Consider the following 17,406-nt stretch of genomic DNA (forward strand, 5'->3'; position numbering starts at 1 on the left):
GAAAATAGTTTACAACAAGCAAGCACTCTGATATTAAAGCAACAAAACTCCAGAATTTCCTTTTACGTTAAGCTACAAAAATAATCTTTGTAGAGTACCAGCTGCATCTGTTCTGGCTCCTTGAGATTGGATGTTATGTATCCCAGTGCCTTTGCCCGCTCTTTGTAGAGTCTAATAGCTTGAGCCATAGGAACTCGTAATCTGATCCAGTATTCTACAGTACCATAATTCTGGATGTCATCTTGAATTCCTACAAAATAAAAATATGAGTATTATTGAAAGTCTCCTTTTTAATTCTAAATGCAAAAAATGTTGCATATAATTAATCTTTTTAATATAAATGTACACAAATTCTACCAGATTTTATTAGAATACAAAGAGAAAAAACAGCAATATGCAATTTTACAGTACAAATGAGGCAGCAAAAGCAAGTTAGTTTACCGTAAATGGTGTTTTCCCGAAGACAGCAGGATGAATTAGACATGCTGTCTAGGAGCACCCCCTGGCGACCCCGTGTGGAAACTTCTTATAGAACGTTCCAACTTTGCTCCTGTACGCCTGCGTCGTGCCTTCCCGCACGACTGACTGTCTCTCCTCAGTTGATTAGGTAGCAAAGGAACAGGAGCGTATAGGAAGGTAAACATAGAGCAGGTAGAAGGATAGAGACTGACCAGGGAGGCGGGTGGGGACACATGGCTAATTCATCCTGCTATCTACGAAAAACACAGTTTATGATAGCAAACTTACTTTTTCCCCACAGATAAGCAGGCTGAATTAGCCATGCTATCTGAGAGTCCCCAGCTAAGGAACCACGAAGCACAGGTGCATGTCATATTCGAAGTGTTCTTTATCTTCGGGTATGAGTAGGCTTATCTGTGCGCTTCGTGTCCCTGTGAGATGTGGGCAGTCTCATGAGCATTCTTAGGAAACCATAGCGTAACACAGAATCTCCTGCCCCATGGAAGCATCAGAAGTGGTGTGCTGATGGAGGTAGTAGTGAGATGGGAAGGTATGCAGCGATGACCATGTAGCAGCCTTACATATGTGCTGAATTGGCACATGTTGAAGGTGGGCAATCGAGGTAGCCATTGCTCTCAGCTGATGTGCCTTAACCCTTGTCAAGCATTGTGGCTTGGTAGAATATCAGAAATGGAAGAACTGAGTCAGCCAGTTTTGCAAGTGTCCGTTTTGTGACTGGCAATCCTGGGGTGTTTGGATTGTAGGAAAGAAAAAATTGCGAATGCCTATTTGCACTAGATCTTTGTTTATGGAATGCTTAATGAATTTGCGTGTCATCCTTGCACAGGGGCCATGCTAATCTTCTCTGTATCGTTCCAATCTTAGTGTATGTGCTTTGTTTACAATAAGCTAAAGCTCTCTTGCAATCCAGCATTTGTAATAGCCCTCTCAGCTGGATGTGTGTGGTCTAGGAAAGAAAGTCAGCAACGTTATGGTTTGATTGAGGTGAAAAGCTGACAGTACCTTCAGAAGAAAGGATGGATGGGTTCGTAGAGTGAGTTTGTCATGGAAGAATTGAAGATAAGGTGAGTAAAGAACAAGCGTTTGAAGCTCACAGACTCGTCTTGCTGATATTATTGCTAATAGAAATAGAATTTTCCAGGTGAGAAATTTCAAGGATGAAGTTTGCATGGGCTCAAAGGGTGGAAGCATTAATTTTTCTAGAATGATGTTCAAGACCCAAGGCAAAGCTGGGCATGAGATCAGAGATCATAATCTCAAAGCAGCTCTCATGAAATGGGATATGAGTGGGTGTACGGAAATGGAAGTACCCTGAATTGTCAGGTGGTAGGCTGATATGGCGCTGAGGAGTACCCGGAAGGATGACACTGCTAGCCCAGAGACATACAACAAGTGTAAGTATTCCAATAGTTGCTTTGGCGAGGAGTGAAAAGGTCTAATGGCATTGACTTGCACCAATGACAGTATCTGTGCCACTTAGCTGCATAGCTTTTCCTCATAGAAGGACTTTTGAAGAGATAAGTATATCCTAAATCTCCATTGTGATAGGGAGGTGGCTTAGTACTTCCCTTTCCATCTCCATGGTGTTAGATAGAGGGAATCCAGCATGGGGTGTAGTAGCAACCCCATTTCTTGTGTCAGACGGTCTACTCTGTTTGGAAGAAGGACCGGTTGCTGAACTGAGAGGTGTATGAGGTAGGCGTACCAGGGTTGCCAGGGCCATACCTGCGCTACGAGTATGAGATCCGACTTGTCCACCATGCATTTTTGGAGCACCAGAGTTATCAGTGGAATAGGTGGGAATGCGAATAACAGGCTCCCCTTTAAGCTCAGCAGAAAGGCATCCTGAGCTATCCTGCGATTACTGGGATACAGATAGCAAAACCGTGGAAGCTGTGTGTTGCATTCTTTGGTGAAGAGATCTATGCGGGGCACTCCCCATGTTCAAAACAGGGAGGACACTACGTCCTTAGGGAGTTCTCATTCATGGGGGTGAAATATTCTGCTGAGTCAGTCGGCCTTTGTGTTCCTTATTCCTGGCAGGTAGGTGACTTGGAGTCACATGGAGTTGACTAATGCTCATTCCAGTGTGAATACCACCTCCTTGCACAGTATCGTTGAACTGGACCTGCCTTGTTTATGTAGAACATGGCTACCTGATTATTCATGTATGTCATGATGGTTTTGTGCAGAAGGGGGTGTGAAAAAATGCAAATGGCAGAACATAGGGCCTGTAGTTCCAGTAGGTTGATTTGAAATGTTCTCTCGCTGGGGGACCAAAGACCTTGAGTCTTGAAATGCGAAATGTGTGCATCCAATCCCTTTGTGGAGGTATCCATCGTTAAGAACATAAGAATATAAGAAATTGCCATACTGGGTCAGACCAAGGGTCCATCAAGCCCAGCATCTTGTTTCCAATAGTGGCCAATCCAGGCTACAAATACCTGGCAAGTACCCAAAAACTAAGTATATCCCAAGCTACTGATGCTAGTAATAACAGTGGCTATTTTCTAAGTCAACTTGATTAATAGCAAGTAATGGAATTCTTCTCCAAGAACTTATCCAAACCTTTTTTAAACCGAGCTACACTAACTGCACTAACCACATCTCCTGGTAACAAGTTCCAGAGTTTAATTGTGCACTGAGTGAAAAAGAATTTTCTCCAATTAGTTTTAAATGTGCTACATGCTAACTTCATGGAGTGCCCTCTAGACCTTCTATTATCTGAAAGAGCAAATAATCAATTCACATTTTCCTGTTCTAGACCTCTCATGTTTTTAAAGACCTCTATCATATCCCCCCGCAGGCATCTCTTCTCCAAGCTGAACAGCCCTAACCTCTTTAGTCTTTCCTCATAGGGGAGCAGTTCCATCTCCTTTAACATTTTGGTTGCCCTTCTCTGTACCTTCTCCATCGCACTATATCTTTCTTGAGATGTGGCAACCAGAACTGTACACAGTATTCAAGGTACGGTCTCACCATGGAGCAATATAGAGGATTATGACATCCTTCATTTTATTCACCATTCCCTTCCTAATAATTCCTAACATTCTGTCTACTTTTTTGACTGCCAAGGCACATTGAGCCGATGATTTCAAAGTGTTATCCACTATGATGCTTGGATCTCTTTCCTGAGCAGTAGCTCCTAATATGGAACCTAACATCATGTAACTACAGCATGGCTTATTTTTCTCTATATGCATCACCTTGCACTTATTAACATTAAATTTCATCTGCCATTTGGATGACCAATTTTCCAGTCTCACAAGGTCCTCCTGCAATTTATCACAATCTGCTTGTGATTTAACTACTCTGAATAATTTTGTATCATCTGCAAATCTGAAAACCTCACTCGTCGTATTCCTTTCCAGATCATTTATAAATATATTGAAAAGCACGGGTCCTACTACATATCCTTGAGGCACTCCACTGTATACCCTTTTCCTCTGAGAACATTGTCCATTTATTCCTACTCTGTGTTTCCAGTCTTTTAACAAGTCCGTAATCCACAAAAGGACATCACCACCTATCCCATGACTTTTTACTTTCTTTAGATGCCTCTCATAAGGAACTTTGTCAAATGCCTTCTGAATATCCAAATACATTACATCCACTGGTTCACCTACATCTACATCTATATCTGGTGCGTTGGGGGATGGAAAAGTGCACCCGACTGCAACACACCAGGCTGTAGCCACCAATACACGTTCCATAACATTGGTTGGGTTAGTTTCAATGTTGACGACATGAGATAAAAGCATTGAGACCATTGGGATTTCAGACCCTAATGCATGTGGAGAATGTGAAGACATGCATGAGGGACAACATTCATCGCCGCTGCCATGTGACCCAGGATAGTAAGAATCTATCGAGCCATGGGGTACTGGTTGTGTTGTAACTGTAACACGAGATCTTGAAAGGCTCATATCCCATCTTCCGGAAGAAAAGCCTTGCAGAGGTGTGTGTATATGATTGCTGCTATGAACTGCAGAGTTTGAGATGGGTTGAGCTGGGATTTTCATAATTTATGATGAATCCTTGGTTTTTCAGGCAAGTGCTGAAAACAGGCTGCTTCGAGGTCTCAGCCCTCTAGGCTTACTTGTCGATGGCTCTGGGGAAGACCTCTTTTTCCGTCCGGCTGCCTGGTTCCCAGCCCAGGGAAGAATGAGTTGAGTGCTGAGTCAAGGCATAAGAGCCTGTCTGGACCCCTTCCGATTCCCTCACAATCTTCGCAGCATGCTGCCACTGAGCCCTGGGTGACATCCTGCTGCAGCCCCGGCAAGATGCTTGGTTGTGGTCAGGCCCTAAGCAAAAAACAATAAGTGACGGACATAATTTTTCTGCATGGGCAGAATTTGAACCCAGGCGCCTTTGGGGCCATGGATGCACTGAAAAGTGCTGTTTTGGGGCTCATGAAGTGAGTTGAGGAGAGAAAAAAAGAAAGAAGAACAGGAGAGAGAAGAGCCCATGACTGTTGCTGTGCAGGAAAATGAAAAACTGAGGAGACACAGTCAGTCACGCGGTAAGACACTGCGCAGGCATACAGGAACAAAGTTTGAACGTTCTATGAGAAGTTTCCACATGGGGCCACCAGGGGGCGCTCCCAGACAGCATAGCGAATTCAGCCTGCTTATCTGCGGAAAAACAATTTATATATCAACACAACATGAGAGATATGTACTAATGCTTAGTGAGTATGCTAAGGGCATTGAACCTATCCAAAAAACAATGCTAAGCATAAATGCCTAGTGTGTATACTAAACTGGTCTGAAAAGATGTTAGCACGTTTGTACTTAAATTAGGATGAAGGCGCATCAGATGCAAATAAAACTTTAGCACGTGCATACTAAATAGAATTTTTATTTTTAGATTTTGCTCACAGCTTTTCATTGGTAGCTCAGCGAGATACATTCAGGCACAAGAGTTATTTCTCTGTCCCCAGAGGACTTACAATCTAAGGGCCTCATTCACTAAGCTGCGTTAGGCCATTTACCATGCGGAAACAGCATTTTTCAAATGATAAATAGCCTAACATAGGGATAGTGAGAGATATTTCAAATTCCTCAAGTTATCTGAGCCACAGCAACAAGTGTACTTAAATGGGCTCATTAACATGCAAATGCATACTGAGCTTATTACTACCCAAAACTATGATAATCAAATAATGTGGCTTGCGAAAACATTCGCAAGCCATGTTGACAAGAAATTAGCTACAACTTTTCCCGTAGATGCATTGAGACATCAGCGCACGTCTTGATGCACCCATGGCCTAGCCTTAACATCTTGCCCCCTCCCCCCCGGTGAATTTTAAAAACCCTCAAGGGTCTACTTAGACCCACCATCTGGCTGCCCTTGCAGACTGCCAGTAGTTGTTAGAAATGTAAATAAACAATTTGTACCAATGGTGGCAGCCCCGTCCCCCACCCCCCAACCCTGTCCCTTCACTGAAAAAAAAAAAACGGGCCCCTGAAGGCTGGGATGCCCCTCCCTCCACCTTAGCCCCCCTCCCTCCACCCTTTTCAATAAAATTGGCATTGATGGTACAGTGGACCGCTAACCCACCTGGACACAAAAATTGCCACCTGGGGTCTAGAGGTACTCTGATGCCCACCCCCCACCCTAGCCCACACCTGGACCCCCCCCTTACTTATAATCACATCAATAGTGCAGAGGGGGCCCAGAGCAACGCATAGGCTTTGGGCCCAAAAGGTGGGCATTTTCCAAAATGGCCTTTTCCCCATTCCTTCTATGTTCTATTTATTGTAAAATAACGGCCCACCCCACAAGTTTCAAACACCATAATTGTGCACAAATGTTGCAATTCATGTGTTCTATATTCTGCATGGTCTCAGATTGTATGCACATGTTTGCCAGGCAGTTGCTGCAGCAAGACAAAGTTACAGCATTTAAGCCATAATTCCCTCATAAAAGTTGTGGATGTTGAGAACTAGGAGGGATGCTCACAATGCAGCATTGTCACTGAGAAAGATGTAAGAGGGATACCCATGCCAGAAATGATATTCAAAGCTGATGACTCAGAGGAACTAAAACAAATCTCAGTGTACCTGGAAGATGTAATTGGGCAAATTGACAAATCAAAGAGTAGCAAATCACCTGGACCAGATGGTATATTTCCCAGAATGCTTAAAGAACTGAAAAATGAAATTGCAGACCTGCCATTGGTAACTTGTAAACTATCATTAAAATAGTCTATGGCAGGGGTGGGCAAACTTTTATTTAAAGAGGGCCACATTACTGGTGTTTATCAGAACCGGGAACCAGAGGGATCCCCTTTGGAACAATATGAACGGTGGGGGGGGGGGGGGGGGGGGCACTTACAATGGCAAATTCTCCACACACTGAGGACCAAAGCAGCAATCATACCAATACCAGCCAGTGCGTGTCTGCAATATTTATTTATTTAGCCTTTCAGTAGACAGAGTTGCACTACATGTGATAAATTTGTTTTTTAGTCTTTATTTTCATTCATATCTGAAGGGATCCATTTTAACAACTTATGTTTTCCAAATACAAACAGTTATACATATAAAACTATTTATTGCAGACACGCACCGGCTGGTGATGCTTTACTTCTAATGCAGCTGATGTATAAACATTTTATGTTCGATGCTTGAACAAGCAAGGTAATTACAAACATCAATTACATTTTTTAAAAAAAATTTTTATCTCCGTTTTGTCCTTTGGTTAATATGGGTCTTACCAATTTTTTATATGATTTGTATGAGTGTGCAATTAACATACATTTTTTGACAAATATCACGTATATAGCCATTTTACACCCCCTTTATAAACATTTTTTCAGGCTTCATACACTCAAAATATTTTTTTAGATTTTTCAATCCTTATGTGCTCTTGATCAGTATTTATGTTGTCACCATTTTAGTCGCAATAATTTTATGTCTGTGCTTTTACTCAGTTTTGTATTGTTTTAAGTCATGTATGATATTTAAGTATTTATATATGTTGTATGTATTAATATATATGTATTAATATTTGTTATTTTTATCATAGTCCCTGAGGCAACCACTTGAGGAGCAGCGAAACTCGGCCAGAGTCGGGCACTTTTATACGTCTGCACTGTAATAAACAATTTTTAAAAGGACATCCGGCATCGACCATTGATGCAAGGTGCCAGCGGGCCAGTTACAATGGGGCAAATCTGACAGACAGGAGGGCCAGAAAAACTGTCATTGAGCCAGGTTTGGCCTGTGGGCCGTAGTTTGCCCACCCCTGGGGTCTATGGTACTTGAAGACTGGATGGTTGCCAATGTAACACCAATTTTTAAAAAGGGATCCAGGGGTCTTCCAAGAAACTACAGATCAGTGAGTCTGAAGTCTGTGCCAGGCAAATTGGTAGAAACTAGCATAAAGAAGAAACGTTACTGAACATATAGATAGGCACAGTTTAATGGGACAAAATCAAAATGGATTTAGCCAAGTGAGGTCTTGCCTCACCAATCTGCTACATTTTTATGAGGGTAAATATGAGCCTGTTGATATAATGTAGCTGGATTTCCAGAAAGCATTTTACAAAGTTCCTCATGAGACAGTTCTTAGGAAATTAGAAAGTCATGGGATAGGGGCAGTGTCCTACTGTGGATTGGGAACTAGTTAAAAGATAGAAAAGAGAAAAGTAGGGCTAAATGGTAATATTTTCAATGGAGAAAGCTGAATAGTGGAGTGCCCCAGGGATTTGTTCTGGGACCACTGCTTTTTAACATTTATAAATTACCTGGAAATGGGAACAACAAGTGAGGTGATCAGATTTGCCAATGACACAAAGTTGTTAAATCACAAGAGGACTGTGAGAAATTGCAAGAAGACCTTGCAAAACAGGGAGACTGGGCATGCAAATGGCAAATGAAATTTAATGTGGACATGTGTAAAGGGAAGAGTACCTCAAATTATAGCCACACAATGCAAGGATCCATATTAGGAATCACAATTCAGAAAAAGGATCTAGGAGTCATTGCTGATAATATGTTGAAATCTTCTGCTCAGTGTGCAGCAGCAGCTAAGAAAGCACATAGAATGCTAGGAATTATTAGGAAAAGAATGAAGAATAAAATTAAGATTATCATAATGCTCCATGTATCAACCTTAACTTGAGCATCGTGTACAGTTCTGGTTACCGTATCTCAAAAAAGATATAACCTAATTAGAAAATGTATAGGAGGATGTTGACCGAAATGATTAAAGGGATGGAACAATTCCTCTATAAAGAAATGCTAAAGAGGTTAGGCTCCAGCTTGGAGAAAAATGGCTGAGAGGAGATATGATAGATGTTTATAAAATAATGAGTGAAGTGAAATGAGTAAATGTAAATCGGTTGTTTATTCTTTTAAAAAGTAAAAAGACTTGGGGGGACGACACATGTTGTACATTTAAAACTAATAAGAGAGGGAGCCTACCGTGCCGAGAGCCGAGGGCGAGGAGCAGGAGAGAGAGTGATACCAGGAAGGAGCCGCGAGGGATTGAGCTCCGCCCCCCCCGACGTCTGCGGGACCCGCTGTGGGTATAAAAGATCCTAACCCACAAACCCTGCCCGGGAGCCTACCGTGCCGAGAGCCGAGGGCGAGGAGCAGGAGAGAGAGTGACACCAGGAAGGAGCCGCGAGGGATTGAGCTCCGCCCCCCCCCCCCCTGACGTCTGCGGGACCCGCTGTGGGTATAAAAGATCCTAACCCACAAACCCTGCCCGGGAGCCTACCGTGCCGAGAGCCGAGGGCGAGGAGCAGGAGAGAGAGTGACACCAGGAAGGAGCCGCGAGGGATTGAGCTCCGCCCCCCCCGACGTCTGCGGGACCCGCTGTGGGTATAAAAGATCCTAACCCACAAACCCTGCCCGGGAGCCTACCGTGCCGAGAGCCGAGGGCGAGGAGCAGGAGAGAGAGTGACACCAGGAAGGAGCCGCGAGGGATTGAGCTCCGCCCCCCCCGACGTATGCGGGACCCGCTGTGGGTATAAAGAGACACCTCAGCGGCGCGCAGCCGCCGGCGCGCCGAAGCCGCGCACCAAAGGGGCGCGCCCCTGGGCGCGTTTTCACCTCGAAGAGGAACCAGCAAATGGGGAGAAAGAGGAAAATTAAGACCTCCACGCCGACGTCGAAGGAAGTCCGAGGACCCATGGATGCCCACCTTCAGCGGAGGGTGAGTCAAAACATGAGAGAATTGGCTACTGAGATATCTTTTACATCTGGGGATTCCGGAACCTCTCCTCCTCAAAACCAAACATCCTTTTCACCCTTGGTGGAAGGAGAGCCCAATGAAGTGAAATTGGACTCTCCTGGTGTGGCAATTCAATCGGCTAAACCACCAGGGGAGGATAATCCGGTCCAGTCTATGTTTATGGGAGCAGTTGGAGGTGTAATAACTGCAAAAGAGGGTTTTGTTAACCCCTCCCCTATTTTAGATCTGAACATACCTGAACCGGAAAATATTTCCTCGACTGATATTTGGAGGGCAGTAACCAACATGGACAGGAGATTAGTCCAGTCCATGAATCAAGCCACCTTATTCGCTACAGATACTAAGAAAGCCCTAGAGGAACATGAAAAGAGACTGCAAGCCATAGAGGCATCTAATGGGATAACATCTACACAGGTTGCCACTATTCAGGCATCAGGATCAGTATTTATTAAAGATACAGTAATGATATATAGGCAGTTGGAAAATGTGGAAAATGTATTAAGAAAAAAGAACCTTAGAATTTTGAACTTCCCTATAACTAGATTGTTATCTGCAAATGAATTGTTTAAGAAATACTCAAAAGAAATTTTGGGTATTTCTGAAGAAATAATTCTTTCTAACTTGTACTATATATCTAATGTGAAAAAAAATACACAAAAAGATGGTGATATGGATGTACTCCAACCGGATAGCCCAAACTTGACATCTTTTTTAGAGGCATCGGTGGATAACATCCAATCAAGATCTACATTAGTAGTTGTATTTGCATTAGAGAGTCATAAGAACTTGGTTCTCCAGAAATATTTCCTTAATAAAAATTATGTTTTTTGTGGACAAACATTGCAAATGTTTCCTGATGTGTCTAGGGTAACCCAGCACAAAAGGAAACAATTTCTGTTAATGAAGCAGAGGGTTTTGGCCCTAGGGGCCACCTTTTTTCTAAAATATCCATGCAAGTGTATGATTTCCTATCAAAGGAATAAGTTTATTTTCGTGGACCCAGGACATTTAGAAACTTTTCTTCAAGATAAAAGTGGCCGAGAGGTTTAAAGCCCTTATTTAGGAGTTAAAGTTTGGTATAATGGAATAGATTTTTCTCTCGAAGTTTATGGAATTCTTGTAATTTCTATAATTTCCTTAAAATAATTCTAGAAGAAAGGCTCCCCAATGATTATGGGGTCTGTATGTGTTAGTTACAAAAATTTATTTTTTCTTCTTAATGGTTGAAGTGTATGGAATTATGTATTATGTTTGTAACACACTATTTTCCTTTTCTTATTACATGTAAATGTTTTTTGAGAAAATTAATAAATTATAAATAAAAAAAAAAAACTAATAAGAGAAAATATTTTTTTACTCAATGCATAAATAAGCTTTGCAATTCGTTACCGGAGGATATGGAGAAAGCTGTTAGTGTAGCTGTGTTTAAAAAAGGTTTGGACAAGCTCCTGGAGGAAAAGTCCATAAACCTTTATTAAGGTGGCGTTGCAGAAACCACTGCTTATCCTTAGGAGAAGCAGCAGGGAATCTCTCTACCCTTTGGGATCCTGCCATTTTACTTGTGACCTGGACTGGCCACTGTTGAAAAGAGGATAACTGACTTGATGGGCCTTTGCTCTGATCGAGTATGGCAAATCTTATGTTCCCACTCAAGGTTGGATACTTCTCTCCAGTGTTTCCAGCTCTGGTCTAAGGCCCTCTGAGATGGCCAGTTCTGTGTGGTGTGGATGCTGTGGGTGTAACACGGCATGAAAGGTCTTGAGATATAGTAGAGCTGGAGGACAGAACACTCTGTAATCCAGCCTTTTCTTCATACAGCAGTGCTTTATTTATAGTACAGAAAAATACAGTAGCATAAGCAGTCTGCGTACCTCAGCACTACAATTCAGAGTTGCAGCACTCACAGTTAGGACAGACTTGTAGCAAGAGCTGCCTTCTGCTGTTCATGAGATAAAGGTTAAACACACTATTAGGACAGAAATGTTGAAGATGCTGCCTTCTCCTTATCCTGGGGCCTACAGTTCCCAGCTGGGCCCAAACTCTTATCCAAGTGCTTAGGGCAACTCCCTAGAAGCATACTTCCCTTTATTTATTTATTTGTATTTAAATATTTCAAGGCCACACCATCCCAAGTTCTGGGTGTTTACAAAGGTCACATACATAAATAATTATAAAATAAAATTAAGATACATAAAATTAAAATATAAGAACATTAAAAAACTTTAAAGCTCTTTCTGGGGTATCTTAAGGTGGACCACGTTATATGCCTGGTACTACTCTTTTAAGAGGTGTCCATTACAAGAGGTTGGGGGGAGGAGTAATTTGGGGATATGGGACACATGGTGATATCAGTAACCTGAACTTGCTTTGCTGGCATATAATGAGGGCTATTGCTGTTTGTGGTTAGTCTGTCTAACGACCACTATAAGCATTGTGAGGCTTCAGCATGAATAGCTCTCATTGTGCCATTGCTGCTCCAGCACTACAGGGGGCTCAAAGATGAGGTGGTGGTGATTGGGGGGGGGGGGGGGGGAATCATTGGATGCCAGGGTCCTTCTGAATCAGAGCTGGCCGATTTCCCTTTCTAGGAGAGATGGATACAACCGTGCTGACGGAACCTCCTGTGCCAGTTCTCTCTTCCCTGGCAGACACCGGAGGCATGTGCTTTTGGAGAAGCTTTTCCTCTCCTGGAATTCTCTTCTCTCACCTCCTCTTTCTGCTTCTACCCTCAGCACTTGACACCCAGTCCCATATGCCAGTTTTACTTTTGTACAGGACTGTAACAAAGGGGCTTAGCTATGAGGAAGAGAGGACTGCATATGCTTAGTTTAACATGTGCATGCTATTTGGCATTAAGGTGCTGCTAGCGCATAGAAGCTATCGTGCTATGGAGTAACATGTATGCTAATAGTGATAAGAACATAAGAAAATGCCATACTGGGTCAGACCAAGGGTCCATCAAGCCCAGCATCCTGTTTCCAACAGTGGCCAGTCCAGGCCATAAGAACCTGGCAAGTACCCAAAAACTAAGTCTATTCCATGTTACCATTGCTAATGGCAGTGGCTATTTTCTAAGTGAACTTAATAGCAGGTAATGGACTTCTCCTCCAAGAACTTATCCAATCCTTTTTTAAACACAGCTATACTAACTGCACTAACCACATCCTCAGGCAACAAATTCCAGAGTTTAATTGTGCGTTGAGTAAAAAAGAACTTTCTCTGATTAGTTTTAAATGTGCCCCATGCTAACTTCTTGGAGTGCCCCCTAGTCTTTCTATTATCCCAAAGAGTAAATAACCGATTCACATCTACCCGTTCTAGACCTCTCATGATTTTAAACACCTCTATCGTATCCCCCCTCAGCTGTCTCTTCTCCAAGCTGAAAAGTCCTAACCTCTTTAGTCTTTCCTCATAGGGGAGCTGTTTCATTCCCCTTATCATTTTGGTAGCCCTTCTCTGTACCTTCTCCATCGCAATTATATCTTTTTTGAGATGCGGCAACCAGAAATGTACACAGTATTCGAGGTGTGGTCTCACCATGGAGCGATACAGAGGAATTATGACATTTTCCATTTTATTCACCATTCCCTTTCTAATAATTCCCAACATTCTGCTTTTTTTTGACTGCCGCAGCACACTGAACCGACAATTTCAATGTGTTATCCACTATGACTTCTAGATCTCTTTCTTGGGTTGTAGCACCTAATATGGAACCCAACAGTGTGTAACTATAGCATGGGTTATTTTTCCCTATATGCATCACCTTGCACTTATCCACATTAAATTTCATCTGCCATTTGGATGCCCAATTTTCCAGTCTCAGAAGGTCTTCCTGCAATTTATCACAATCTGCTTGTGATTTAACTACTCTGAACAATTTTGTGTCATCTGCAAATTTGATTATCTCACGCGTCGTATTTCTTTCCAAATCATTTATAAATATATTGAAAAGTAAGGGTCCCAATACAGATCCCTGAGGTACTCCACTGTCCACTCCCTTCCACTGAGAAAATTGTCCATTTAATCCTACTCTCTGTTTCCTGTCTTTTAGCCAGTTTGCAATCCACGAAAGGACATTGCCACCTATCCCATTACTTTTTATTTTTCCTAGAAGCCTCTCATGAGGAATTTTGTCAAATGCCTTCTGAAAGTCCAAGTATACTTGGACTTGATGATGGCTACGGAAGCTATTTTTGGGTGTGCACCGGCTAAAATTTAGTGCACTGCCTGTTAAGCAGCATTTTAATGTGCATGTTAAAATTTTACTTAAGTACGTACACTAAACCTTTTTTTGCATGAGTTTTAGAGCACAGGTTCCCACATCATCACATAACTGGGGAAATTTCAGAAAGCAATAAAAAAAAAAAAAAGTTGGGACTAGTCCAGCAGATCAGAGTTGGTACTATGTACCACCAAGTAAGCTGAATGGGGTTTGCGATATACTTCTAATATTACTGGAGCTGATTGTGCCACAGAAGCAGCACTCACAGACCCCAGGCCAAGGGAAGAGGTGTCCATATGTGGTTCTTAAGCAATACCTATACTTACAGATCAAAGTTTTTGTCGCTTCTGCCAAGCATCCCTGAAGGAAGCTTTCATATTTGCAGCTGGGGGAGTAGGAAACTGGGGTTCTTTGTTTAAATTCTTTGTTCATTGTGTTTAAAGAATGAGAAGTTGCAGATAAAAGAAATTACACGCAGGCGGCCCTATTTTCAAAGATATTTATTCTATTCCGTGTCAATGAAAAACACTTGAAAATACAGCAGAGGAAAATATGCCTGGGGTCATTCAAAGACTGTGACAGTGATAGGATTCAAACCTGAGAGTCTAAGTCTCCAAGATTTAGAGCTTTATACTCAAATCTACCGGTAATCACTATGTCACAGTGTCACTTTTTGCATATTCGGTACAACAGGTAGATTCTGAAACTGACAAATAGATGTAAGACCAATCTGTTTTCTAAATATTAAAAAAGCATTCAAATATGCTATTAAAACCCCATTATAAGCATCTATTAATCAACAAATATGCAATCAGCTTTTAACAGGAACTTGGCATCAAATGGTGCAAAACTGAAATGACGCCTCATGCTTGCTTTTTTGTTTTTTTAACAAAGATGTTGACATTTATATAATTAAGAGCTACAAATGTCTATCCTTCTGTACTTGCATGTGACTTTATTAAAATGGTGACCTTTATTCTGCTGACTTAATACAGTATTGGGGTTTTTTTAGTTTTTAGTGAGTTGGCAAATTAATATAGTTATAACATTTGTGTCAGTCCACTGATGTTTTCATTGTAATAAAGGATTTTTTTTTTTACTTTGACTAAGCATTAAGAGTTACATTTGGAAAGCAATTATTTTTATAATTTGGTGGTACATAGCTGTACAACACAAATTCTTTTTATTTAAAATAATTTATTTACAAGAAGCACAATTTTCACTTAGGGAAAACTGAACAGAACAGGAAATCACATTAAAGCTAATCTGAAAAGGAAAATTGGGTTCTCACCTGCTAATTTTCGTTCCTGTAGTACCATGAATCAGTCCAGACCGCTGGGTTGTGTCTCCCTTCCAGCAGATGGAGTCAGAGAACAAACTGAAATACACCCCCTCTTATACTGGTGTGCCACCTGCGATGCTTCAGTATAATCCATACCATAGTAGAATGAAAACAGATCATAACCTCAACATAAGAACCAATGGCTATATCAAACCACGTAATGAAAGAAACTGTTAACTTCTGGAACTTATGTACATGGAGGGAATACTTCCATAAGTAACATAAAGACTGTTCACTGAGAATATTCTGCAGAATAAAAAGAGAGAAATGATTCTCCAGATTCCATGGGCGGGCGTCTGGACTGATCCATGATACTACAGGAGTGAAAATTACAGGTGAGAACCCAATTTTCCTTTCCCTGTAAGTACCAGGATCAGTCCAGACCGCTAGGATGTACCCAAGCTGCCCTAAATGGAGTGGGACCTGGAGAGTCCCGTTCGAAGAACACTACTGCCAAAACACTCACCATCTGGAGCACGGACGTCTAAACGGCAATGCTTAGAAAAAGTGTGCAGTGATTTCCAAGTAGCCCCTCTACAAATCTCCTGCGGCGAAACAAGACGCCACCTGAGAACGAATGGAATGTGCTTTTAAACCTCCTGGCACTTCGCGCCCAAGGCATATATATGTTGAATCTATTGCTTCCTTCAACCATCAGGCAATAGTGGCTTTGGAGGCCTTATGTCCTTTCCTAGGACCACTCTGTAAGATGAACAGATGATCAGACAAACGAAAATCATTCGTCACCTCCAGATAGCGCAGAAGAATCCGCCGCAAATCTAACCGTCGTAGGTCGCGAGCCTGAGGTGAAGTCTTTTCCAAATCCGTGAAGGCAGGCAACTCCACGGTCTGATTCAAATGAAACTCGGACACGATCTTCGGCAGAAAGGAGGGAACCGTCCGAAGAGATACCCAGGAATCCGATATCCGGAGAAAGGGCTCCCTACACGACAATGCCTGAATCTTCCGAGATACGCCGTGCCGACATGATAGCCACCAGGAAGATCGTCTTTAATGTCAAATCCTTCAAGGTGGCCTGTTTCAAAGGCTCAAATGGAGAACCGCATAAGCCCTGGAGAACCAGATTCAAACTCCAAAAAGGACACATTGGAAGAACCGGAGGATTCAGCTGTTTTGCCCCTCTCAGGAAACGCGCCACATCTGGATGCGTCGCCAGGGATGTTCCGTCAATTTTGCCCCACAAACATTCTAGGGCCGTTACTTGAACCCTGAGAGAACTGCACGCCGAACCTTTCTTCAGGCCCTCTTGTAAGAATGCCAGAATATGGACAATCGAGGCACGATGCGGGGTCACATTCAACCCGCCTCACCGAGAATCGAAAACTTTCTAGACTCATAGGTGAGCGAGGTAAAAGACAGGAAACAGAGAGTAGGATTAAATGGACAATTTTCTCAGTAGAAGGGAGTGGGCAGGGGAGTGCCTCAGGGACCCTTACATTTCAATATATATCTATAAATGATCTGGAAAGAAATATGATGAGTGAGGTAATCAAATTTGCAGATGATACAAAATTGTTCAGAGTAGTTAAATCACAAACAGATTGTGATAAATTGCAGGAAGACCTTCTGAAACTGGAAAATTGGGCATCAAAATGGCAGATGAAATTTAATGTGGATAAGTGCAAGGTGATGCATATAGGGAAAAATAACCCATGCTATGGTTACACAATGTTGGGTTCCATATTAGGTGCTACAACCCAAGAAAGAGATCTAGGCGTCGTAGTGGATAACACATTGAAATCGTCGATTCAGTGTGCTGCAGCAGTCAAAAAAGCAAACAGAAGGGGTTAATAAACATGTAGATAAATGTGAGCCAGCAGATTTAATGTATTTAGTTTTTCAGAAGGCGTCTGACAAAGTCTCACATGAGAGACTCCTAAGAAAATGAAAAGGTCATGCAACAGGAGGCAGCAATGTCCTTTTGTGGATTGCAAACTGGTTAAAAGATAGGAAACCATGAGGAGGATTAAATGGTCAGTTTTCTCAGTGGAGAAAGGTAAACAGTGGAGTACCTCAGGGATCTGTACTTGGACTGGTGCTTTTTAATATATTTATAAATGATCTGGAGAAGGGAAAGACAAATCAGATAATCAGATTTGCAGAGGACACAGAGGATACAGTTATTAAATCACAA

At 42.1% G+C, this 17,406-nt stretch overlaps 1 protein-coding gene and 1 non-coding gene across 6 annotated transcripts in view; both read right to left on the minus strand.

The window, feature by feature from the left end:
• Nucleotides 1-17,406, minus strand: part of RPGRIP1L (RPGRIP1 like) — a 375,908-nt gene that overhangs the window by 148,858 nt on the left and 209,644 nt on the right. For all 5 annotated transcript variants that reach the window (XM_029608561.1, XM_029608562.1, XM_029608558.1 and 2 more), the window contains one exon: nucleotides 99-250. In XM_029608561.1, coding sequence (XP_029464421.1) covers nucleotides 99-250 — 152 coding nt within the window. The remainder of the gene's footprint in view (nucleotides 1-98; nucleotides 251-17,406) is intronic.
• Nucleotides 1,262-1,364, minus strand: LOC115096296. Its single transcript, XR_003858027.1, has one exon. It is a non-coding gene; the product is annotated as a U6 spliceosomal RNA (small nuclear RNA).

The sequence above is a fragment of the Rhinatrema bivittatum genome, chromosome 7 (genome assembly GCF_901001135.1).
Source record: "Rhinatrema bivittatum chromosome 7, aRhiBiv1.1, whole genome shotgun sequence".
NCBI classification, from domain to species: domain Eukaryota; kingdom Metazoa; phylum Chordata; class Amphibia; order Gymnophiona; family Rhinatrematidae; genus Rhinatrema; species Rhinatrema bivittatum.